Consider the following 27328-nt stretch of genomic DNA (forward strand, 5'->3'; position numbering starts at 1 on the left):
AGCTCTGGCTCTAGGAAAATCAACATATGTGGCTTTCTCAGCTCTTCAGAAATGAGGACTTATTGCTGAGAGCTTTGGCTAATGCATAAAAACAGACTACTGTCAAATAACCAGACGTAAGAATTGACTTCTGAACCCTACCTGTGTCCGTACATGAGGCTTTCAAATGTTTCCCTTGACACGTAGTGATACTCACGTCCATCCAGTTCATAACTCTTTGGGGAACGGGTGGTATCTACCAAGGAAGATAATGGAAACTTTCAGAAATACATACTTGGATAGAGATTGCCAACTAAAACAAACAAATGAACACCTAAACAGATAAGATGCTGGAACCAAGAGAGGAACTTTGAACTGCTGTAAAAAAGTGAGCACTCCCATGTCACATTCCACCCATCACAAACCTTTATGGATTGCTCATGGTGTGGGAAAGAACGAATCATCGTATCAGACAGGAGAACACCTGCTGTTATTTAGGTAATACTGAGCTACATGTGAAGCTCGAAGTGCATGTCTGCCCCTCCTAGCAGCAGCCATGGCTTTGGTTTGGATGATGTACTTCTGATGACCTCATTGTACCTCTCTCACTGATCGCCAGATGTGTCGTTCTTTTACTAATAAGTGGATGCAGCTTTTGGAGAGTAAGAAAGTTGCTCACATTGTAAGATGAATGCTTCCTCCTAAACTGATTTTTATTACAAGAGATTGCCTCAGATTTGAGAGAGAGGAAGCCCATGGCATTCTGCAGCGTTGGCAAAGTAGAAGTTTTGGAGATAAAGAAAGGGGAAAACTTGACAAATCTGTGTTCAATTTGATTCTTTGATGTGGCCTCTTTAATTTAGCCCAGATGTTCTCAACCTTCCTAATGCTGCGACCCTTTAATACAGTTTCTCATTTTGTGGTGACCCCCCTACCATAAATTTATTTTCATTGTTATTTCATAACTATAATTTTGCTACTGTTATGAATCACAATTTAAATACCTGTGTTTTCTGACGGTCTTAGGTGAGACCTATGGAGGGATTGTTCGGCCCTCAAAGGGGTTGGAACCACAGGCTGAGAACCACTAGTTTAGATATAGACTCCTCAATGTTATACTTCAAAGGCATCTGGTATAGAAAACACAAGTTCCCCCAAATATCTAAAAGTGATTTGTTGACTGTCTATTAACAATAACAATGAACATATGTGTATCTACTATATCCCAGGTATTAGTTTGGGTTCTAGAACTTAATAATACACTGGTGCTCTCCCCACCCTCATGGATTGTCAGCCAATAAGGTCCACCAGGGCAAAGGGAACAGAGAGGGGAAAGGGTGGGGCTTGGGGGTCGGGGGCCCTGTGAGAACTTACAGAGAATAACACACAGCTGGACCAGCTGGTGACTCAAGGCTTATAAAGTTTCGGGAGATGGTGGGTAGAAACATCCAGGATGGACAAAAGTCATGGGCTGAGGGCTTAGGGTACCAAAATGCCTCATTAGCATGGGGAAGCATTTGAGGAATCAGGTACTAGCTGAATGAGTTCTCTAACATTCTCCGGATAGAGGTGTACGTGGGGGTTTTGAATTCCCCAGACAAGGTCAGAGAAGGAGAAGCCCTGGTAATCAGGGAGTCTTGCATTACACCCTGAGCCCAGAGGCTAGCTGGTCAGTGGTGGACTCTGACCTTCCTTAGTGGAGCTTTCCCACAGTACTCCACTCTAACTCTATGTCCTACATGCTGCAATGCTTGTTCTTATTCTCTTTTACAACAAATTCCCCCTATTAATAAAAATAATCTGTTCTTCCGCTTGACAAGGTTTAAGGATAAAATAGATCAATGAAAATGACATGTAAGAAGCTTGCAACAGGCCCTCAGTGATCAATCTCCAAGAGGCTCAGGAGGAAGATATCACCTTGTGGTCACTTTTGTTTTTTCTTTATTCAAACCCCTCTTCACGTCTGTCCTTAGACTTCTGTAACTATGCAATTTCTCCTGCAGTTTCCTACTGAGGACAAGAAAAGCCAGCAAAACTTAAGGCTCCCAAGGGGTAGTGAATTATATAATGTGCGTGGGATGCCTCCACCAATGCCCCGTTGGACCACCACTTCAGTTATAATTCTGACAGCAGTCTTTTGCTTCCCCAGTATGCAGAGAACACATAAGACGTTTTATAGTCTCCTGAGTGTCCCCATCTTCCTTGAAGCACTCACACTCATTGGAAAACATCCTACAAAGTGACTTTTTCTGACTAAAAAACAAGCCTCTACAAATACCCCTCTTAGGTTCTTTCCCCAAGCCTTTCATATATTGATATGTCTTGGTACTTGACAGTTTTTTCACATTCCTCTTTTAAAAATTTTCATCTCAGGGGGCTGGAGAGATGGCTCAGCAGTTAAGAGCACTGACTGTTCTTCCAGAGGTCCTCAGTTCAAATCCCAGCAACCACGTGATGGCTCACAACCATCTGTAATGGGATCTGATGCCCTCTCCTGGTGTGTCTGAGGAGAGCAATAGTATACTCTCATACATAAAATAAATAAATCTTTTTAAAAAATTTCATCCTAGTATCTCAGACAAAACGCTAACCTCCTTCATCCCACATACTACGCATCATTATAGACCTTCCATTTGCTGAAAATTAGGGATCTTAAGCCAGATCTTCTCTTTTATAATAAAGTAAGTATTATTGTGTGGTTTTTAAAAATTATTTATTGAAAGTTAAACCCTAGTAGAAATATACAATTATGGGAGTGGAGAGATGGCTCAGCAGTTAAGAGCACTGGTTGCTCTTCCAGAGGACCTGGGTTCAATTTCCAGTACCAACATGGCAGCTCACAACTGTCTGTAACTCCAGTTCTAGGAGATCTAACACCCTCAGATAGACATGTATGCCATCAAAACATTTATGTACATAAAATAAAAACAAATAAATCATTTTAAAATACATAGTAACATATTAAACTTGAAGTTTCCCAAGGTCTTAAAGCTTAGAGACATATACATAGCTCCCATGGGCAATTGAGCAATATCTGGAAGACTATTTCTTAGAAGTTAGAGTAATGGCAAACTGGGAACTTAGTAGAAAAAACAAGTAAAAGGAAATAAGAAAATGTGGTTTTAAAAAGCCAAAGGTATGTAATAATAACATTCAGAAATTTAAATAAAATTATATATGGAGATATTTAAAGTTTTAGATTAAAAAAAATAACTTGAAAGTGCCAGAAATAGTGTGAGAAAGATGATAAATACTATGTTGGCCATTATTATAAAAATACTTTATATCCTTAATAGTCATATATTGTAGTGTGTAGTTTCTACCCTGCTTTAAGCTCCCGGTGGGCCAGGGGCTACTAGCCACCTCCATGGTTCCCTTGGATCTGTGGACACACACACACACACACACAGAGCTCACACTTTTAACCTACCTTATGGCTAAGCAGCTGGGCTCTCCTAAGGCTCCTACAGCTAGTGTGCCTTTTCCTTTACTCTTTATTCAACACTGCCCTCAGCTTAGTTGCCTCCTTACCTTCTCCTTGCTCAACACCCTGCATTTACATTTCTAATCTCCTGCCTGGGGAAGTGGCCAATGGCCACTCCACCAGAGACCTCACATGGCTAGTGACTCCCCTCCCCCCTCTGTCTCTGTCTCTGTCTCTGTCTCTGTCTCTGTCTCTCTCTCTCTCTCTCTCTCTCTCTCTCTCTCTCTCTCTCTCTCTCCTGTTGGAATCTTATCTAAAAATAGACTTATGTAGAAATGTTTTATATATTTTCTTTTGTTAGTTTCATAGTTTCATGTCTAGACTGATCCTGTTTAAATTAGATTTTGTTTACAGTGAGACATGCTGATCAAGTTTCCATATTAGGCATGTGCATTTCACAATCTGCAGCAACATTTGCTAAAGAGAGTGTTCTTTTTCCAATGTGTGCTTTAGTGTGTACAGTTGAAATTATTTGGTTAAAAATGCACGTTATTACCTGGGAATTCTTCTATTCCATATGTTATATATTCAGCCATTAAAACTGGAGCAGAGACTGACAAAACTGGATCAATGAATCCCCAGTGACTGTCCAAACTTGGGATCCTTCCCATGGGTGGGAACCAAACCCTGACACTATTATTGATGCTATGTTGTGTTTACATACAGGAAACTAGCATGGCTGTCCTCTGAGCAGCTCTATTAGCAGCTGACTGAGACAGATGCAGATACTCATAGTCAAGTATTGGTCATAGGTTAGGGACTCCTATGGAAGTGTTAGGTGAAATATTGAAGGAAATGAGGGGATGGCAACCCCATGGGAAGACCAACAGCAGTTGTTTGGATTGTTGTAACTTTGTAGTATATTTCTTCTTTCCCCTTTTTTTTCCTTGTTTGTTGTTTGTCATGGGCTATTTGCTGAGGAAAACTGCTAACAGGGAGTGGAACCAGGCCAGGAGAAAGAAGTTTGTTGCAGTCAACAAAGATGAAAAGGGAGTTGGAGTTCTGAAGACTGCTATGATATCGGATATAGAGATACAGAGGTTGGTATTTGCCTAGCTGATTTCTTGTCTTGCTTTGGGGATTACAGTAAAGTGATTGGATAAATCTCAGAAGAAATATTGAACTTTGGACTTTTAACATTTTTGAGACTGCTATAGACTATGGGGATTCTGAAAGTTGGACTAAGTTATTTTGCATTATGCTATGTTTAGGTGTGACCTCCATAGACTCCTATGCTTGAACAAGTCAATGGGGGGACAGTGAGTGGAATATGATTTTTTGGTATATGTTTGGCCCAGGGAGTGGCCCTATTGGGTGGGAGGCCTTTTCGGAGTAGGTGTGTCCCTGTGGGCATGGGCTTAAGAGCTTCATCCTAGCTGCTTGGAAGTCAGTCTTCCACTAGCACCCCTCAAATGATGATGTAGAACTCTCAACTCCTCCTGCACCATGCCTGTCTGGATGCATTCATGTTCCTGCCTTGATGATACTGGAATGCACCTCTGAATCTGTCAGTCAGCCCCAATTCAATGTTGTGCTTTATAGAAGAAGAATTTTTAGGGTCACTTATATATACCATTATATCATCTGCAAAAAGTGATATTTTGACTTCATCTTTTCCAATTTGTATCCCTTTGAACTCCTTTTGTTGTCGAATTGCTCTGGCTAGGACTTCAAGTACAATGTTGAATAGGTAGGGAGGAAGTGGGCAGCCTTGTCTAGTCCCTGATGTTAGTGTGATTGCTTCCAGCTTCTCACCATTTACTTTGATGTTGGCTACTGGTTTGCTGTAGATTGCTTTTATCATGTTTACGTATGGGCCTAGAATTCCTGATTTTTCCAAGACTTTTATCATGAATGGGTGTTGGATCTTGTCAAATGCTTTCTCAGCATCTAACTAAATGATCATGTTGTTTTTGTCTTTGAGGTTGTTTATATAATGGATTACATTGATGGATTTCCTTATATTAAACCATCCCTGTATCCTTGGAATGAAACCTATTTGGTCATGATGGATGATTGTTTTGATGTGTTCTTGGATTCAGTTAACGAGAATTTTATTGAGTATTTTTGCATCGATATTCATAAGGGAAATTGGTCTGAAGTTCTCTATCTTTGTTGGGTCTTTCTGTGATTTAGGTATCAGANTCTCTCTCTCTCTCTCTCTCTCTCTCTCTCTCTCTCCTGGGGGAACCTGAAAATCCCACCTCTTCCTCCCCTGGCCGCTAGCATCTTTATTGATCAATCAAGAACCAACTGGAGAACAGGACCTACAGCGTTCACATGCAGATCCAAGCCTCAGAATCACTCCCTACAATATATATGACTAAGAAAAGTTAAAGATCCAGGGGGTGGCTAAATGGGCATAGATGCTTGCCTCCAGGTCTGCTGACCTGGGTTTGATTCTCAGAAGCCAACAAGGTAGGAGGAGAGAACTGACTCCCACACGTTGTCAGCTGCCTACCACTTCAAAAGGAAAAGATATGAGAATTATCTTTTAAAAGCCTAGCCTAGCACACTATGCTATTATAGTTATCAAAGCAAATGTAGGGAGAACTACTCAAGGACTGGTCCTTACATTTTTAGTAAAGATGTGACAATAAAAGATGATGTGACCCCAGCACACCCAGAGACAAAGTTTTACCAAAACCTGAGCCACCAAGAAAGACAAATGAACGTACGTGGTACAGCACTTTGAAAACAGCTGGGGTTACATCCAATGAGCTGTCTTCTAAGTTCATTGACTCCAACGCCAGAAGGTCCTGAAGACGGAAGGTCACAGCAGAAACAGTTAGATGTGGATGCACAGGATCACATGCCACAGCTGGCCCTGCAGTCGTGCTGCTGCAGGGACTTGACAGCAAATGTGCTTTTAGGGTCCCTCCTTCTTAGGACAAACGCAGAAAACATCATTCTTCCAGGGACTCATGAAATAACAAACACTGCGCCAACACTCAAATAAGTGTGGAATCACAGGATCTGTCACCTCCACTACTGTTGGTGCTCTGAGACTTCTCTGGGCTTGCATCAGATAATCTGAGACATGGTCCTTTTTTTGAAAAGTCTCAATCGGAATGCAACTCTGTCACCCACGGATGCTGTAACATTTCCAACAGGTGGCTGAGTTAGCACTGTCAGGCCCTGCTGGAGGTGGGATGCGAGCTGTCACTATCTCGGGGAGCCAAGTTTGCAGAGATCTTAGTCACAAAAACCAGATCACCCAAGTCCTTTATCGTTCAAGGTAGATCTAGAAGATTTAGACACTTTACAAAGAACATGGCTAAATGTTTCTTAGAGAGATGGAATTTCTCTAAGCTGTTTTCTTAATACAGACTAGTGATGCAAACTGGGGTAGACCATGCATGTTTCTAGACCAAATTCTAAACAGATAAAAGTATAGATCAGGTATAACCTCATCATATTAGAGATTGTTAATACCCAGGTTCTTACACGTCATAGCACACCATGTTCAAGTGTAGGTCAAAGGAGAAGAGGCAGAGAAGGCAAAGGAAGCTTGCCTTTTGAGAGCTTTCTTAGAAACACATGCAAGCAGGCCTTTAAACCATTTCTAGATGACGGTGTGTAAAGACCCCTACTTTATTGTTACTACCAACACAAAACATTAAATCAAGGATGACTCGAAGAGCTGAGCAGAGCATGACATACCCACAAGCACTATGAGGCGGTGTTTGTCCGTCGGCTGCCGCTGGTACCTCACCACCTCCTCGTAAGGAGCGCCCACGGCACTGTAGCAGCTGCAGCTGCAGCACATGCTGGCATGCAGCTGGCTGAAGTGAGACTTCCTGCGACAGAGGCGCATGCTGCGGCGGAACCCAGCTGAAGAGGGAGGACAGAAACAGATAGGGACCTGGATGTGGTGGCACATACATCTTTAATCAGATGCTGAGGCAGGAGGATCTCTGTGAGTTCAGAGTCAGCCTGGTCAGAAGACAGAGTGAGTTCCAGGACGCACATATAGTGAGACCTGGTCTTGAAATAGCAAACAAAACAAGCAGCAGCTAGTGATGTCCCATAAGGTATATGTAAGTGGTATTGAGCATCCGCTGTATGCCAGGGATTATGCTACATACAGTGATCAAAAAATCCAGGTCATCTCAGGAAATGCACAATTCATGGAGGAGGTGAGAGGTCAGAGAGTGGCGGTGGCTTATTAGGATGGGCAGTTCAGTAACAGGATCAGAAAGGCTGGCAATGAGAAGTTGCCAGAGTGCAGAAGGGGCCAGCTAAGGAGCTGTCTGCAGAGTGGAACGAATGCCAAGATACAGCGACTGGTTTGAAGGTGGTGAACAATGGGAAGGTGGTGAGAATCAGTGCTGAGGAAGGAGCCACAGCCAGATCACCTCGGGAGCGGGGCAGTGCTGAGTCAGGTGTGAGCGCTGTGTGAAGAGGCCTTCGAACAGCAAGTCCATGGCCTGGCTTGTTTCTGAAAGATTCCTTTGGTAGCTGTAGAGAGGAATCAGGGCCTCGGGGAGAGCAGTTGGGGCCTTCTGTAGGAGTTCTGTGGCTAGCGTGGGAACACTGGGTAGTCTTATGGCTCTCATTGTTCAGATGGCTATACTGTCACAGACAGCTTAGGTGATCACATCATCTGTAAAGTTAGGACCCCTTAGTCAGTCATTATCCCTGGCTGAATTCTTAGAATCCTTTTCCTGCCACAGCATCAAAAGCCTTTTTGGTATCTGTACAGCCATTTGCAGGTCCTCTCTGAAGGTAGAGTCAGAAACTCTATGTGTATCTATAAGCACACAGACGCAGTTATATTCGAATCTATCTATATTGAGAAACCATGGACTAGCACTTACAATATAATGCTAGAGTACTGGATTCGCTGTAAACTTCCCTTCTCCTCATGTGCAGCTCACTCCTCAGCTCTTACTGTCCTCAAATGCTCACTTGTAACCAGCAACAGTCCCAGGGCTAGGGCGCACCTTGATGGAGGCTGTTGGGTATCAGAGGCTGACCATCAGCTGCTGTTTTGTCTCCTCTGGCCTTGACCACAGCACCAGGCTACCACTGTGCACAGCCTCCCCTCTGGCCCTGCCTGGACTCCCTACTCCTCACCTGTGTGCAGCTGCTTACCCTGCCCAGTCTGACTCAATGGCTTTGGGGTCAATAATTCTGGAAGTGAGGCACAAAGGCAGCCCCTTGTGTCTTAGCTCTCCTCCAGTGATCCCAAAGTACAGCTAGACTTGGAGGTGACATTCTAGGTTTTAGCCTGAAGCTCCGTGCCACTCTTCTGTCTTGTGAAAGGGGTCCAGGGTGACTTTATCAGGGAGGTCTGCTCCTTTAGAGAGCTCTCCTCGGGTGACACATTAGAGAATGTGGACATAAAAGATGGTTTTGAACAGCCATGAAACTCATGTCTTTAGAGTAAGGCAGATATGTTATAGAATGGTCTGGGGATGAAATGAACAGATTTATGTTTGACCGAATAATTAAAAGATATCCAAGTTAAATTAGATAAATAACAATGAGTAATCGATAGGTCAGATTATTGATGGGAAAAAACCCAGGCAGAGAAAAGTCAGAACAAGAAACAAGTTGGAGAGATTCGTCAGCAAAGGCAGCTTTCAGCAAGGCACCCAGGTAGTATGAATGGCACTAAAAAGCAAAAAATGCACAACTCTTATCAACTGCCACCTACCGATAAAGAACTTCTGCCCATCGCCGACAAATTCGTCCTTAGCTGGAACATAGAGAATGGGAGATTATGTGAGGACCAAGACAGGAACACAACAAGCAAATGTACAGCATCATCTTCTGTTTCAAGTGATGTTCTCCATGGTGGCAGGCCAGCCCACGGTACCCTTGGCAGCCTACTAGGCCTGTTCTCTGCACTTCCCATCCTGTTGCTCCTATGCAATCTCTTTAGCATCACATCATACACAGGATTTGTCTAGAAAGACTGAGAATAGAAACCTATTTCATGCTTGATTAAAGTTGTAAGAAAGAAGCTGGGCATGGGACAACCCGGAATCCCAACACTCAGGAAGCTAAAACAGGAAGACCACAATTTTATGCCCAGGTTGAGCTATATATTGAGAACTTGTCTATATACACATATATATATATACATATATATGTGTGTGTATGTATAGTCACTGTAAAAGAAACTGAATATGCATTTTCAAATACATCCTTTAAACGCTGATGTTACAAAAATATGAAACAAGCTAATTTTGGCTTTCACTTGAAGACTGGTCTTGCAGACTCTGCAGTAAATGCTGTCATGGACAGTTTCAGTGTGAGACAATCTAGTCACCTGGGAGGAGCATCTGGCCTATGGGCACATCTGGGGGAACAATCTTCATTACATTAACTGAGGTGAGGAAACACACCCATTTGGGGCAACACTACTCCTTGGGTTTGGGTCCCAGCCTATGTAAGAATGGAGAAAGTAAGCTGAACACTGCAAACGCATATCCATGGAGTCTCTCTGTCCTGACTGGGGATGTGAGTAGCTACCTTCAGTTTCTGCCTTAACTTTCCCACAATGGTGGACTGCGACCTAGAACTGTAAGCTAAACAGATCCTTTCTCCTGTAAGTTGCTTCTGACAAGATATTTTCTCATAGAAACGGGTAATGAAATGAGGACAAAGGCTTTACTAGATTTCTATTTCCTAAATAAATGAAATTAAGACTGTCCATCACAGCATTACTACAGGGTCTGCAAGACCACTATCTTCAAGTCAAAGCCAAAGTCAGCTTGATTATTTCCGTTTAAAAAAAAAATCAGAACTTGCTCTGTGGCGGCCAGGAACACCAGAGACAAAGGAGGGGATGACACCCAGCCCCACAGTTGCTAGGTTCTGCTTCTACTGCAACTCAGAAACACAATTATGAAATCCCTTGTAATTTAAACAGGTCTTTTCTGATTGTTGATATAATGAATCACAAACATCTGTTTACAGGATTAACTCACATATTTAATTTTCTTTCTCTAACCTTATTTTTAAGAGTTATTTTGTCTGTTATGACATGGTCTCATGTAGTCCTGGCTGGCATCAAATTTGCTATATAGCTGCGGGTGACCCTGAACTCATGCTCCCCCCGCCGCCACTTCTCAAGTGCTGACTACATAGGCTACTGTAGCTGGCTTTACTAATGCATTTGAAAATGCAAAGAAAACACCAGGGTCTGGAGAGATGGCTCAGCGGTTAGGGGAGCTTACTGCTATTCCAAAGGACCTGAGTTTGGTTTCCAGCATCCATGTTCATGACCAATAACTACCTGTAACTACAGCTCCAAGAGAGTGAATGCCCTTCTCTGGCCTCTGCAAGTACTCAGTATATAAATGGCATACATTCATTCAAGCATGTACACATAAGTAAAAAAATTAAAATAATTCTGAAAAAATGCCAGCATCATCTATTAGTTAATCACATTTTTCTATGTTATGTAAATACATTCACAAGGAAATATTCACTAACGTATAGATATAAAGCTTAATTACCTTTGTTTTCTATGGAACTGACTAGTTCCTGATCTGGGCTTTAAAAAGTCACCTCTTGTAGGAAGCTGTGCTGCTGCCTTGTGGCAGTGAGAGACCCTGAGCATCGCATCAAGTGGTATATGCAGGGGATAAAAATGAACGCTTACCTTCTGCGAGTTCCTCTGGATATTTGAGCAAGTGAAGAAAGAGATGTGAAGAATTAATCTTGGCAAAGATCAAGTTAACCATTTAAGGAACGTGAAACAGATAGCAGGGAAGTCATGCCGCCATTTTAGCAAGGCTGGTAACTTGACATGGCCAATGGAAGGCACAGTGTCGGGACTCAGAAACTTGTTTGATCTGACTCTACTGCTGGGGGACAGTGATTTGTCCTGCAAGTTGTGTGTCAAGACTGTCCCTGAAGTTGTCATTTACCGATGAAGACTACTGATGGGCACAAAACTGTACTTGAAAGAAAATATAGGAAGAAAATGGCTAAGCCTTCCTTCTTGTCTCCTACAGCCCTACCACCACATTCCTGGGAAGGAAGATAGGCAAGGGGCACACTCTCTAGCAGTCTGACACCTTCCTTTCTTGCCCCCAGATGGCCTAACATATATGATTTCTTCTCTACTGGTCCTGTGAAGGCTGGGGTAGTGGGGTAGGGGTTGGTGGTTGGTTGGGTATTTTTGCTTGTTGTTATCTAGACATATTCAAGTGGCTGGGTTTTCTGCTAATGTTGTAACAGTTGTTTTAGTTAAATACACTGTATCACTGACTCTGGAGAAATTCAAGAAGGTCACATTATATTTCACTCAGAGGCAGAGACCGAAACTGAAGAGCCCTAACTATTCACTAAGTGGTCCAAGTAACAGGAGTTAAGTGTCATGAACTACTGCCAAGGCTTATCTACTCAGAAAACATGCCAGCTGGACACTAACTGGTCCTTAATGGAGCTCTTATGAGAGTCAAATGGAAAGCGTTCTTGAGAGCTTTGGGTCGGCTGCATACTTTCCCCAGTAAAGCTGATCTAGAGAGCCAGCAGCTGGCCACCCCCTATGAATGATTTCATAACCATATCATCAGCCAACACTCATATGGAGCTTACTGTATGCTCAACTCTGTTCTGAACACCTTCTGTATGTAAGGTGCTTACTGAATGCTCAGCTCAGCTCTGAACACCTTATTATGTACAGTGCCTACTGTATGTTCTGATCTGGACACCTTACGTATGCAGGGCATTGCTTATCTTAGAGGTCTGGGGCCTGATGGTCGGTGAAAGGCTACGGAGCCCACAGTCACACTCGAACCCTGTGTGCCCACTTCACACACTCACTGCATCTCCTTTCACAGACACTGTGAGTATCTCTGGGGCTCGGGTATTACTTTGGAGTGCAGAGCATTTTCCAGAAAAATAAGATGATGAGATGAACAGAACAAAGAAAGATAAATATAATTTAAAGATGCTAAAGAAGAAGTTGATCATAAGCTCTGAGCCAAGTATAGAAAATTAAATTATCCCAAATGGGTAACAATCTCAGGGAAAATGGCCATATAGAAAAAGAAGTAGGTGGTAAATACATAAGTTGAGTAGTTCCCATGCTATCATTTAATGATAAGTACTTATACTGACATCTCTATTTTAAATTATTTACTTATTTATGCATATGATTGCTTGCCTGCATGTATGCATGTGCACCATGCGCATGCCGGTTGTAGTTGGTCGGCCTGATGCTGTTTGTATTCTAATGCTAATACTGGTTCCTCAAGACCTGGTTGCCCCAGAGACAAGAGAGTCTGCATGTAGACCTATGCTATCTTGCCCCCCAAGTTATTTCTGATTGGTGAATAAAGATGCCGACAGCTAATAGCTGGGCAGAGGAAACATAAGTGAGGTTTAAAGTTTCCAGGCTTGGAGGGGTCAGAGGAGAACCACGAGAGAGGAGGTAAATGGAGGAGAAGCCGCCAGATAAAACATGGTAAGTAATAACTCAGGATTGTTGATAGGAAAGTAGATTCTAATGGCATAGAGGAGAGATATCTGCCCAGCTCTTGTGCTGATTAAGGCTTATTGTAAATAATAAAAGTGTCTTTTACCCGGAAACTGAATGATCAAGGCAGGGTAGAACCCCAGATTAAGATTAAAACTTTCTACAGCCCGGTGCATGAGAAAACCGTTCTTCCAGCAGAATGACTGTGTGTGTGTATGTGTGTGTGTGTGTGTGTGTGTGTGTGTGTGTGTGTGTGTGTGCGCGCGCGCGCGTGTGTCTTGCAGCCATGTGTGAATGTCTGAGTACAACTCACTTTTCATAATTCTCTGCCACACACTCCGGTCGAGTAAGCTTGACAGGCTGAGGCTTGGAAGCTACTCATGAGGCAGAAGAGTTTCATGGAAACTCACTCCTGGAGTCTGGCGTTCTCTCTAACCCATACATTAATTTTCCATTCCCTCGTTAATCTAGTGTATGGATCCATGTGCTCTCTTTTAGTATTATCCTATTATAAGTGCCTTTTAAGATTGAATTCTGACATACCTAAAGCCTTTGCCAGTGTTTCAACAGTCCTAGAAAGTCCTTGAGCAAGACCATGGGCTTGGAAATTCAGTAAGAATGTTGCTATTCAGTGACATTCAGAATTGCCTCTGGTACTACACTATCACTTTGAATAAAAGCTAAGTCACTGCCCTATACAGGAATTTACAATGGTTTAGGAAGTAGATTGAGCTGTGGTTTTAGAATATTACATTATTCATGAGATGGTTGGCTAGAACGGAACTCCCTAGTTAGAACCATGATTTGGATGTGAAAGCCCTTGCCCTAGGAGAGTAAAGACCTCACACCTGGCTTCTAAGACTATAGCTGACCTTAGATAGGGCTGACTTTGTCTCAGTTATTTTTATTGCCCAGCTCCTTCCAGTCTGTTTTCATTCCTCTGTTTTGTGTAAGAGTCACTAAGCATCCGGTAACCTCATTTGTACCTTGCGGGTATGTCACCCAACTTCCTTATTGTCTTCTGTATAAAAAGTTTGATGCTCATTTTGACACATTACATTACATTCAGATTCTACACAACCTCTCCTGTGTGCATGTCTGTCAATTCACCCTACGCTTTGCCCACCCGCGACTAGAGACCTGTTCCACGCAGACAAAGGGGCCCAGAGGGTCTGCGGCAGTTCTCCGCTGTGTGTCAGGCTAGCTGGCACACAAACTTCCAGTGGTTCTCTTGTCTGTGCCTCAGCATAGGAACACTTTATTACAGATGCACACCACTGTGCACACCTGGCTGGACACGGGCTCTAGGGATTCAAACCTAGGTCCTCACACTTATATGGCACATACTTTATCCACAGAGCCATCTCCCCAGCCTTCTACACATGTGGTTTATAAAGTGTACATCACTATCATGTATTAAAGAGCTACCTATTTAATCTTCAATTATCATTACCCAGGAGGAACATATGTGATTCTGGAGTCGTGGTTCTCAGCCTTCCCAATCCTGGGACCCTTCAATACAGTTCTTCATGTTGTGCTGACCCCAACCATAAAACTATTTCATTGCTACTTCATAGCTGTAATTTTGCTACTCTTATGACTCATAATGCAAATATCTGATATGCAGGTTATCTGATATAAAACCTCCAAAGGGGTCACAGCCCACAGATTGAAAACTGCTAGGGCAAGCTGGTTGTATACGCTTCAGGACTCTGACATTCCTAAACCTGCCAGTTAAAGAATACTCCTACTCTTAAATAATGCCCCCACAGAAATCCAAACGTCCACCCCACCCCCGGACAGCCCTGGTCCTAAGAGAAGTAACTGGTTAAATGAAATTTATAGTACCTCAAAAATAAATCAGTGTTGGTCCATATCTGAAGTATGCGGCGTATTTGGGAATATGCATAGGGAGTGAAATCTACTGCAGTGAAGCAAATGAACCTGTTATCCCACATGGCTTAGAGTCTTATTGTTTTACTGTCTCGTTTAAAGATATTTGTTATATTTCTAAATATGTTTAAATTATACCAAAACAAGGAAGATACATTTAAAAATTGGTACTAGATATGATTTTTTTTAACTTACCAGATTCAAAAGTTTCTTCATCTGTGGTTTTCAGTGGAGGTGAAAAGCAAAATTATCATTACATGACTGTCTACACCAAGTCTATATTTTAGCAGTGCAAGCCTAGTCCATGCTTCTCTCCGTACACTGCCTTTAAAACGTTTACACTGGATCAAGATGGAGTCAGTGTTAGCTCTATGGCATACATACGTTTTAAATGAGATGAATAGCATTTGATAGATGGGCTGTGATTTCTAAGAAGGATGCAGCAGTGTATTAAATAAATAGATAACAGGAAAGGAGAGAATATATTAAAAAAGTAGAACATAGGCTGGCAAGATGACTCAGAGGTCCTGAGTTCAATACCCAGCAACCACATGGTGGTTCACAACCATCTGTAATGGGATCCGATGCCCTCTTCTGGTGTGTCTGAAGACAGTGACAGTAAACGCATATACATAAAATAAATAAATCTTTTAAAAATAAAAAGTGGAACACCACAAGAAACTCCTCCAGACCATCAGGTGTGGCACAGGGGACTGCTCCAAAGGTCACCAGTGGTGCAAGCTCCCTGTCAAGTCAGGGTCTCCCAGCCAGCCGCAAGGAGGATGGATTCATGAATGGCTGGCTTGTTCAAATGACTGAGAGAGATAGGATAAATCAACTCCCTCAGTAGTTAAAACAACTTTTGTTATTCAAAAAAACTTAGAACATGTATTTAGTACTATATGTGAGAGGACAAAGGAGAGGGAGGAGGAGGGAGGGAGGAGGGAGGAGGGAGGAGGGAGAAGGGAGAGAGAGAATATGCAGGCACGCACATGCCATGACATACGTGGAGGTCAGAGAACATGCAGCAAGCAACTCTACCAGTTGAGCCACCTTGTCTGCCCCTCTTGTTATCTTTGGGAAATGGAATTAAGAAACTATCGTCTGTCTGTGTGGAAGAACATGTGTAACACACAGTTGTGTGACCCATCAGTCATCCTTAGATCAGGCACAGGCCCTGCTAAGGGCAATCACATACCTGGGATACATATTTATAAAGCTAGTCATTGTAACAGTGCTTATAATGGAAACCCAATAAGCTGTTAAAAAAAAAACAAAAACAAAAACAAAACCACAGAGATGTTCTTTACACAAGACAGAATCATCTTCAACATACACAGAGGCAGAAGGCCACGCACAGAAGAGCTGCACCAGATGCACCGTCTAAGGATGTGCATTTATGTTTGGGTGAAAGGACAGGGTGGGGCAGGGAGAAGAACGCATACCATTGTTCCCATTTTCAAAGAGTATGTTTGGAGGATACTACAGACACTGGTAACTGAGACCGTGAGATGGCTCAGCAGGTGGAAGAACTTGCTTGCCCAAGCATAGCTACCTCAGTTTGAACCCTGGAACCCAGCTAACACTGAAAGGAGAAAAGTAACTCTAAAAGTTGTCCTCTGCTCCACACACTCACGGTGGCATGTGTGACCCCCTATACATAATGTGTGTGCATGCATGTAAGCACATGTGTGTGTGTGCACATGCACACATACATACAAACACAAACTACATCATCATAAGCATCATTTTTAAGAAGGGAAATTGGAGAGGGAAACGCAGGAAGAGGAACCTCTATCTGAATACGCTTTTGTGGGGTTTGAACTCTGCCAATGTATGCATTAATGGAACTTTAATTTAAAATGTAGAAAGAAAATAAATCATACTAATTTTTAAAGAACAGACCGTGGAACCTGGTTTTTAAACAAGTGTCCACGTGATTCTGCAACTAGTCTGAGAAATATATAGATGAATCTTTCATATCCAAACACTGCATTAGCCCACAAGGTCATGACAAAGTTACTTGGCAGAGTTGGGCATGGTGGCTCCTTCTTACAATCCCTGCACTCAGGAGACTGAGTCGTGAGGATTGCTGGGCATTAGAAACCAGCCTAGGGGACTGGAGAGATGGCTCAGCGGTTAAGAGCACTGGCTGCTCTTCCAGAGGTCCTGAGTTCAATTCCCAGCAACCACATGGTGGCTCAAAAAAAACCACCCATAATGAGATCTGACACCCTCTTCTGGTGCGTCTGAAGTCAGCTACAGTGTACTTATGCATACTAATAAATAAATCTTAAAAAAAAAAGAAAAGAAAAGAAACCAGCCTAGACTATGTAGTGAGTACCGGGCCAGCCTGGGATACAGAGGAAGAGCTTGTCTCAGGAGAAAGACAAATCCACCTATCCGACCAATGCTCTGCAACTGGCTTCCTCATAAAACCTAGTGGTTCGAGAGCCAGGCCTAGTACCACTGCTAAATTTGAGAAAAATCTTTTTAGAATTCACAAAACCCATTAGATATAAAAATATAAACTGTCTTATTTATTTCTCCAAGGTTCAGAACCCATTACCATCTGCCTACACTAGAATCATTACATGTAATAGCAAAAATAGACTTTGCATTTTAAGTATTTGGTATCACACTCTTCGTTATTCCACAAAGAGCATGGGCATTTCCGGCTGTTCCACTGCCTGAGACACTGCTTATCTCTGTCCTGAGACAATCTCTGAGAGGGAAGGCTGGAGACACCCCAGTTTTGCTTCTCCCTTCCCAGTGTGGAGTCACAGTGAAGGCACACCGGCTGGGGTTATTTTACACGCCCTGCAGAGGAAGGGCTTCCGGCAGGACACCTCTGCTTCCGATCATCCAGGGTGAGATGCTTCATGTTTCGAGTGGTGAATCAGTCAGGAGGAACTGTTACCTGCTTCCACGCACTTCTCATCAATCTTCATGCTGTCTTCTACAAAAGAACATAGACAGGGGGCTTAAAATCTGCCCACATTCCACGCAAAACCCTGTTGACAAAACTCAGACTACCTTTCAGTATCTCTCTTAGAATTATTGCTCACTTGGAGAGAGAAGACAAATTCTACTGCATCGGAGAAGCATGCGTGTTGTGAACAGTGGAACATAAAATGCTACTGCGTATGCAGCACTGACTAGTGCCCACAGCGCCTGATGAAGTGTGCAGCCTGCTGAAAGTGCATCAGCAGTGTTGCCCAGAGTGGATCCAGGCACCACCACACTGACAAGATGGCAAGGGGGCCCCACTGGTGCAGCAGGAGCACAACTGTTTGGTGTTAGCCAATTACTTTTCAGAGTCATGGAAAGAAATGCAAAACTGATATTGACAACCTGGACCAAACCCGATGGCTTGGATGTCATAGGTCCTAGGACATAATTTACTATCGATAGATGGCCAAACTGCCTTCTAAATATTTATGTTTATACCCTAAGGCTAGTACAGCTGTCCTTCTGGGCTAGAGGAACCTCTTGCAGTGGAAAACACTTAATACAGAGACTCATCCTTGGTCAAAGGCAAAAGCTCTTCCCTCATTGTGGCTGAGGAGAGAGAGAGAGATAGACAGATAGACAGACTGACTGACTGACAGATACACAGCATTAACGTGCACATGGCTAAACATAAACATACAGAAAGTCAATCCCTGAAGGTCCCACTTAACTTCCAACATAGGGCCCTCCAGGAGCAAGCTTGAATCTCTAGACTACCTGTTTTTAATTTTAGGCAATCATTCCTTTTCTGGGACCTCAATTTTTTATACACAAGATGAGAATAATAATAATCTCCTTACAATGTCATGAAATTAGTATAAACACTTGATACAAAGCCCTGATGAACATAACTCCACTGAGGTCTTAGCCTGTGCTCTGTCAGAGCTGTGAATAAACGTTACATCCCCCTCCTTGATCTCTTAGATCAGAATAAATGCCCTTCTTGTGCTACACACTACCAGATACACAGAAATAGCTTCACATAGCTGAGTGGAGCAGAAATGAATGTGAGAATTAGAGGAAATTCCTAGGAGTATTTGGAGATAAGGGTGTCTTCCTGAATCCCATTCCTTACCTTCCTCCATAGACAGTGCTGGCAACAGGGAGAGAAAGGAACAGAAGTTCACATTCTGTGTCTTTCAGATTAACTTGGAACAAGAAGAACTAAGCACCAAATTGCAACTAGTGTCCTGGGAATTCATGGAGACACCTAGTAACCACCCTTCAGAAATGAATGTATGTTCCAGAATGGCTGGAAATGCAGAACTACTGGCTTATGGCAAATGCACCACCTGCCTTATCAACACGCTCTGTAGAAGTCGTGCTCTTCTCAAGTCTGAGTTAGGGCAGTATGTCTTAGGAACTCAAATCTAGGAGGGAAGGGAGGAGGGGGAGGAGAGGTGATGGGGAGGAGGGTACAAAACAGGGATGACAATAAATGCATCACAGTAAACAACTCTGCTAAGCACACATAATCCAACTCAGCACGGGGATTCTGATTAATTAAATGGCGTATCCTCTGCCCTAGTAGCCTGCCATATCCTGTATTTCTACACAGTAAGATTTAAGCAGCACAAAGAAACAAAATAGCATTACCACAGCATCGCGCACGACAGATAAAGACAGTATCTAAGTGTTGGGGCATGGTGCTGCTCATCAGAAGCGTTTCCTGAGAGAGGGGGTCCTCTGAGTCAACAGCTCAGACTCCGGTCCCAGCTGCAGGGCTGTCTGCCAATACTAACAGGGCCAGGCGAACAACTCTCCATGTGGACTCTCAAAAACACCTAACATAAATCGTACTTAAGCACACGGGCAGATGTCATATCCTCTGGTCACTTTAGACCAATAGCATCTCCAAGAACCTTTGATAAATGAAATAGCAAAGTGAACTAAAGGATTCTTTCCATCTGTATTGGTTAATTTTTTTTTCAAATTAAATATTACTAGGAAGATTATGATGCAAAAATTCCTCTGAAGAAAAGTTAAGAGAGAAAAAGGTGGTATTATAACCATGGCTGGAACCAGGCAGACGTGTGTCTGTACTGAGAGAAACACAGTGTCAGGGAGAGGGTGCTGTATGGATGTTCTCTTTTGACAATGTCTCTGTGAGCTGGGAGTAGTGGTATAACCCAACACTCGGGAGGTGGAGGCAGGGGGTCAGGAGGTAAAGTCACCTTCAGCTGCCAGACCAGCTTGCCCTATATGAGACACTGCCAAAAACAAAGAACAAACAAACAACAGCAACAAAAACTATTTGTGGTCATTAAGGAAAGCAATCTTTGGCTTGGAAAAAATGGAAACAGGAGCATGTGCCATTTGCAGATCTGTAATGCTGGTGTTGCTGTCTGTGGTCTACACTGAGTCTCCTCTGTGTCCTGTCTGTCTCCATATGTCCCCTCTCCCCTGCCTTAGCCCCTACAGGGCCTGACGGGGGTCATTTCTGAAGGGACCACTCAGCAGGCTCCAGCTTGCTTCTGTTGTCTGCCATTCTCCTTTGGCTGCTATCTGCCAGTGTCAGCAGCTTTATTAAGCCTTAAGTAGCTCACGAGCACCAAAGGCCATGGATCCCTTCCCGACCACTCCTTTCCTACTGTTTGAAGAACACTGTATAATGATTCTTTAAATGATAGCAGTCTCATATTTAGTCAAAAAAAGCCCAGGACTGAATCTAAGGATAAAGCCCAGTAGGAGAGTGCTTTCTTAGCATGCACCAAGCTCTTGGCTCAATCTCCAAGAGAGAGAGAGAGACAGAGAGAGAGAGAGGGGGGGGGGGAAGGAGAGGAGAGAAAAAGAAAAAGAAAAAGAAAAAGAAAAAGAAAAAGAAAAAGAAAAAGAAAAAGAAAAAGAAAAAGAAAAAGAAAAAGAAAGAGAAAACAAGTAGTGGCTGGAGAGATGGCTCTGGTAACTACCGCACTGGCTGCTCTTCTGGCACTTTATCTACTGTCCCAGGGGTTCTTACGCCCTCTTCTGGCCTCCTGGGGTACTGCAAGCATATAGTGCACAGACATGCAGGCAAAATCCGCCTCCCCAAAATACACAAAATATCAAAAACAAACAAACAAACAAATCTTAACATTAAAAAAGAAAGGACACAAATGAAGATTATGCAACTGTACAGCCACAGACATCTGTCCAGGTATGACACACAAGAGCTTCTGGGGAGGGTGGGGGATGTCTTGGAGGACTTGAATTTGGGAGGGTAATGACTTAAGCAGTCTTAAACCCAAGGACAAGTTTAACTTTTGTGCTGGTTGGTTCCTGTCAACTTGACACAAACCTAAATATATCTGAAAAGAGGAGCGTTTGCTTGAGAAAATGCCTCCATCAGATTGGCATGATTGAGGACTGATGTAGGAGGGCCCGGCTCACTGGGGGTAGTACCATCCCTAGACTGGTGCTCCTGGAGTGTATAAGAAAGCACACTGAACAAGCCATAAGGTGCCAACCAGCACACAGCCTTCCTCCTATGCTTCCCCACCTGCCCCCAGGTTCCTGTCTGACTTCCATCCATGACAGACCGTGATGTGGAAGTATAAGCAAAACCAGCCCTCTCCTTGCAGAGTTGCTTTTGGTCACCATGTTTATCACAGCAGTAGAAATGCTAGTCCTTTCTCGGGCAGGATGCTAGCCTGGGAGATGGAAGCACCATTCTCGGAGGTGCATGCTGAGTTCGTGGTCTCTGCACACATTCACATACGACCATTCACCTCGGGTGGATTTGAGGCAGGTGTGAGGTTGGTACGGTTGAGACCACCAGAATTCCCGCTGCTTCCTAGGCAGAAAGAAAGCAAACATTGGCTGATGCTTACAGTGTGGACTCTCTCGGGGTTGTGGCACTGACGGAGTGCATTTGATAAGAGACTCAAAGATGGGACTTTGTCATTTGGCTCCAGCACACCACGGGTGGCTCTATCCACTGAGCCTGGGGCAGTGACTGTCCTGAGTCCCCCACCCCAGTATTTCCAGGATACCCTTCCTTTCCTTTAAGAGCCCCCCCACACACACTTGGGATGTTGATTCCCATTTTTCATGGCAGTTCCCATGCTCTAAGCAACCCTGGCTGTAATTCTGGATGGCTTTATTAAGCACAGGCAAATGTCCCTTCTAACACTTCTATCTCTTATCCAGCAGACTTTGATTCATCCTTCCTCTGCCACCCATCCCACTGCCACATCCAGGGCCATGCACACTGCCAACTGCTGCAGTCTTTCTAGGATTTCAATGTCTTACTTCTCCGTTTTCTGCCAATACCTCCCTCTTCACAATACCAATAATCTGCTGATGCTGTAATCCATCACGACCTCATCAACTCCTAAAGGCCTTTTAATACTATTGCTCTGGGGGTTACATTTCACTGGGGGGACTGGGTCAACATATTCAGACCATAGAAATATTTAAGTTTAATTTAGCCTCATAAGCACTTTTCTACCTAGCTGATATAACTATCCTGGTCCCTTAGTGTTTAAGAAGCTGAAAGTCTATCAGTAAGTTGACACTTTGGTTTATAGACCAGGGTGTTTATGTTCTTCCATCTGCTTGTGTCTTTATCACATACTCAGAAATGTGATGTCCCAAGCATTGCCTAGTGATCACCCTGTCGCCAAAAGTGGCCTGCCTTACCTCTTCAGAAGGTGGTTAGAAGGGATTAGCCCAGCACAGATGGCGAGGTCTGAGATTTTCCGGGCCTGCCACCAGAGGGCATCATTCTGGTCCACAATCTGTAGAATGTCCCCTTTCAGGAAAGGCAGTCCAGCATCCATGCAGGGGATGTCAGGATCTTCTTGGGGCCAGTAATCAATCATGGCGCGAACATAAACCTGACAGCGAGTTCACATTGGCGCTCTCAGAAGAACGCTTGTCCAGAACCACCACAACTTAAAACCATTGCCCTCACTCCTCTGCCTGTTGCTCTCATCTTTGTTCTCTACCCTTACCAGAAAAGAGTTGTTCTTCTAAACTAAATGCTGGAGGGGGATGGTTGCTGTTGGCATCTCTGTCACAGGGCTTAGAGAAATCAGGCTGGAGCTAGTCTGGAAGCTTCCTCCCTACTGGCTAGCACTAGAAGGTGCTAAGAAGGCTGCTGGGGAAGACTTGTCATTAACAGCTTTACTTACGTGTAGTAATACCTACCAAGCAAGCAAAGTGGGAGCAACAGTGGCAAGTCCGTTATGGCCGTAACCAACCACCATCCAGTCGGATGTGATGCTCACTCCATAAAGAGAGAGTTCACATTCAATACTGCAGACACAGTGGAAAGGCCTGTGGCTGAAGAGGTCAGAGGCCCTCGTGGGAAGCTACTGAGGACGTTTTGCTAAATGGATATGATGTGTCTGTCAAATCGCTTTCCCAATCCCCATGGACTAGTGATGCTGTCAGCTCTGGCCTTAGGAGTTTCTTTTTGCGCTGGCCAGCAGTTACTGCAGAGACTCTTATGTAGTCAGAGTTCGAGAAGAGGTGATTACTGAATGGCTAGCCATAAATGGGACACCTGTGTTAGCCTCTGCAACGCTCAGAGAACACTGCCGAGGAAGAGGCACAGGTAATGTAGGAGCAAGCAGAAGAAGAAGGGGTAGTGTAGACCCTGACTTATAGGCATGATGTAACAGTTGCACTTGACTCACAGCCACCATGATCACCTACATGACTGTGCAGGTCAGCACCCTGTGAGGGCTCATGGAGGCCTCATTCCTCCCCGCTCAGGATTTAAAAACAGTCAGTGGTTGATGGGAAGATTGAGGCATTTGCCTCAGTGTTCCTGTTAATAACACTGATGAATCCCATTCGTATAGACACATGCACACACGTACAACATACACACATACACTTACATGCACACACATACACACATACACTCACATGCACACACACGCACACACACATGCACTCTAATGCACACACACACATGAACATACACACCCACAGTCATGCACATGTGTGCATGCATAAACACACGTGTGAAAGCAGAAATGGGGATAGTTGGAAAGATAAAGAAGATTAAAGGTACATGAGAGAATAATGAGATGGATTGAATATGATCAAAGTACATTATACATATGTGTGTATGAAAATGTCATAATGAAACCCCATATCACAGCATTTTACAATGTGTTGTAGAACAGAACCATTTAGTTTAGAAATATTTTTGTGCAGATGCTCACTATTCTTGACGCAGCATCTTAATTGCATGGTGGTCCCACTCCCTCTGTTGTGTTCCTTTACCCACTCTCCATTTCAGATCATCAGCACTGAGAAACAGCCCGAATACTGAACCCTTGTCTAAAACAGAAGAGCGGCTAGGATTGTTATACACCATACTATTGCTGTGTGTTCTTACCATCTTCTGGCTGCTCACGGGCGGGGCTGAGACCGGAATCACCTTGAACATGATCGTACCACAAGACATAGCCTAAAGGACGACAAAGAGGAAGGGTGGCAAGCTCGGTTTTCCATGGAGCACAGGTGATGAGGGACGTGTGCGTGTGTGTGTGTGTGCATGTGTGTGTGTGTGCATGTGTGCGAGTGCGTGTGTATGTGCAGGGGGAATTGATGATCCTCAAGGAGATGTGTGGGAAGGAGTGTTTCCCTGCCTGGACCAGAACTCCTCGGTTCCATGGCAGCAAACAAAGTCTGGGGCTGGAGATGAAAAGCTGCTGGAGGTGGGGAGGGGGGGACCTTGAACACCATCACGTGACAGCACACATCCCACGGGGCACGGCATGCCACCTAATCACTAACAAAAGGCAGGCGTAAGACAGTTACCAAAATATGGATCACTTGCTCAGGGTCCAGGCCCTCTACTGAAACTCCATTCACTTCCACCAGTTTGTCTCCAGCATACAGCAACCCTATGGAACAAGAACACAGCCAGAGGAAGGGTCCAAAGAAAGAACACAGAAGCCACTGTTCCAGTGACCACTAGCTCATGACCCCAAGCATGTGTGAAAATTTTAAATTAAAAAAAAAAAAAAAACACCTGTTTGCCCCAACTTATACCACCATAACTGTCTGTGAGCACTGTATTTTCTACCTCTTTGCCAACACCAAGAGTGATTTGTTTGTTTGTTTTGCTACTCTGATGTTGTAAAATGGAACCAAAATACTGGCAAGAAGAACTCTAAAGATGTCTGGGACAGAAGGCTGAGGACAGATGCTCCAGTGTTAGAAGGAATAGAGGCTAGCCAGGTAGTCAGCTGTCGCTACAGTTGTTATAAATTTTAGGAGCTGTTTGGTGTTTTATGTATAGTCAAGTAATATTTAATTCATTCTCAGATTTTTGACGGGATTGAAGAGTAAGGGTAGTCTCATAAGCAAACTTAAGCTGTTTAGCATTGAAAGATACTGTATAGAGTTGAAAGCATGGTTTTCAGATGGTATTACAGGCTAAAATCAAACATAATTCAGATATAGAATCATAAACTCTCTAAGTTAGGAATGATAGTAGAGTATTTTATCTAACCTTTATCAAATAGGATAGACTAGATGTTAAATGTATGTTATACTCTGTGATTTACATAATTGTTGTGGTTGTACTCAACTTATGTCTGTGAGAAAAGGTTTTGTTGTGGTTGTGTTGTTTTGTTTTGTTTTGTTTTAATTTGGATAGAAAAGGTGAGATGTTGGAGATTGGTTCAAAAGCTTTGATTCAATTGGGAGCCTGTGTGTCCAGACTCTAAAGGTCCTTGTCCCCAATTGGTTTTTGATTGATCAATAAAGATGCCAGTGGCCAATGACTGGGCAAAGGGAGACAGGACGGGACACTCAGGTTATGAAGGCTAGGATGCAGGGGGAGGAGACAGAGGATCATCAGGATGCGGTGGGAGACAGAAGAGATTTAGAGCTGCAGGAGAGAGTGCCAACAAGCCACATAAGAATGAGGGTGGGTGGCTACTGGCCATGTCCCAGATTGGGCCTGGGGTAGCAGGGGAAGGTTTAGGAGTGCCCAGCCTTTGAGGTAGCCAAGGCATTTCTAAAATAAGTGAAGGTGTGTGTGTCTTTCACTCGCAGATCCAAAGATTCCCTGGGTGGGTGGCTGGAAGCAGGATCCGCCAGGAGCACAAATCAAGAGCCAAACTCACCACTACACTCCAGTCTTGTGTTTTATGAGTTTTGTTTATGTTTCTCATGCTTTTCCTTTTCTTTCTTTTTTCTAAATTTATTCTGGTTTAATTTCTTTATGTGCCTGTTTGTTTCCTAAAGAAAGAGATAAAAAAGGCATGGTGCTGGATGGGTGCAGAGGTGGGGAGGATCTGGGAGGAGACGGTGGGGAGGGACTGTGATGAGAATACAGTGCATGGGAAAAATATTGTAATATTAAAAAAGAAAGGAGAGCAAATATCTTGATCTATCACTACATGTTGTAGACATGAATTGTCTCTTCACACTGAAGCTGGTTAGTGTGCGTGATTACCGTGTGTTGATGTGTTAAAAAGCCTTGAGAAATACAGGAGAGATGGGAGGGTTCAGAGACCTGAGACAACAGCAGGATGAACATGTGGGGAAAAATCGAGGAGGAGTATGACCCATCAGGGAAGAGACAAAGACACAAAGAGGAAAGAAGGCGTGGGGGATTGGCAGTGAGGGACGCCACAGGCTCCTGGAAGAAAAGCTGTAGACTCTGTGTTTCCTGTCTCGCGTACACCTTGCTACCCCAGCTCACCGCTCCTCTCCACCAGCCCGCCATGGATGACCCTGGCCACCAGGATATCCCCTGTTATCTCGTGACGCTTGATGGTTGCTCCCTGGAGAGAGAATACAATAGAGCACCAATGAATTCTTACCAGCCTTCTATTAGTGGAAGAGAAGAATGTAGGCCAGTGTATCAGAATTGAGTAAAATACATAAAGGACAACTAACATATGTAATATAGATAGATAGATAGATAGATAGATAGATAGATAGATAGATAGTCGCATTTTCACCAAAAAAGAGTTTATATCTTGTTTTCTCAGAAAAGAAAGACACTCAATAGAAGCCTTTGCATCGTGAGAACATGATGAGCTGAGTGAATTTGAACCATAGGCAAAGTTACACCGGCTGTCATGCCGCCATCCCACTCTCTGTGTGACTGAGACGAAATTGCCATTCAAGTACCCATTAGCTCTAACTTACATCCCAACGAACCCCCGGCATAACCGTAAACAAAAGATGGAAGGATTTCCTCACCAGGGGCTGTTGGTTTTTCACCAGACAAACGATCCTCATTGCTTCTTCACTGTCGGGGATATTGTCTGGCAGTGGGGGGAGAAGGGGTTCAAAGTCTTTCTGAGCCACTGTGTCATGGGCACTCAGCAAGGCCTAGGGACAGAAGAGGGAAGGTAAGCAAATGTCGTGTGCGGCACATGTGCATCTCAAAGATGGTGGCTCGAAACTGTATAAGACACATAACCACAAACACAGGTCAGGCACAGCTCTAAGCAAATTCAGTAACAGTCACTTTAAGAGATAGGGATTGTCATCCCCCCCCCTTCTTTTTATAGACAAAGAAACATAGAGGTTAACATATAGGTGGAATATAGAGA

The 27328-nt window shown here is 43.6% G+C and overlaps 1 protein-coding gene across 1 annotated transcript in view; it reads right to left on the minus strand.

Annotated features, from left to right (window-relative positions):
- The window catches only part of Mpp4 (membrane palmitoylated protein 4), a 39433-nt gene that overhangs the window by 3787 nt on the left and 8318 nt on the right, over nt 1–27328 (minus strand). Inside the window, exons 5-18 of the mRNA XM_021164816.1 lie at nt 26973–27104; nt 26467–26548; nt 24570–24655; nt 24145–24216; nt 22431–22627; nt 21518–21582; nt 18886–18903; nt 17719–17757; nt 14994–15014; nt 11082–11096; nt 9126–9167; nt 7127–7297; nt 6142–6222; nt 142–235 (exon numbers count right to left, since the gene is read on the minus strand). Of these exons, the coding sequence (XP_021020475.1) occupies nt 142–235; nt 6142–6222; nt 7127–7297; nt 9126–9167; nt 11082–11096; nt 14994–15014; nt 17719–17757; nt 18886–18903; nt 21518–21582; nt 22431–22627; nt 24145–24216; nt 24570–24655; nt 26467–26548; nt 26973–27104 (1115 nt within the window). The remainder of the gene's footprint in view (nt 1–141; nt 236–6141; nt 6223–7126; nt 7298–9125; nt 9168–11081; nt 11097–14993; nt 15015–17718; nt 17758–18885; nt 18904–21517; nt 21583–22430; nt 22628–24144; nt 24217–24569; nt 24656–26466; nt 26549–26972; nt 27105–27328) is intronic.

The sequence above is a fragment of the Mus caroli genome, chromosome 1, assembly GCF_900094665.2.
Source record: "Mus caroli chromosome 1, CAROLI_EIJ_v1.1, whole genome shotgun sequence".
Classification (NCBI taxonomy): domain Eukaryota; kingdom Metazoa; phylum Chordata; class Mammalia; order Rodentia; family Muridae; genus Mus; species Mus caroli.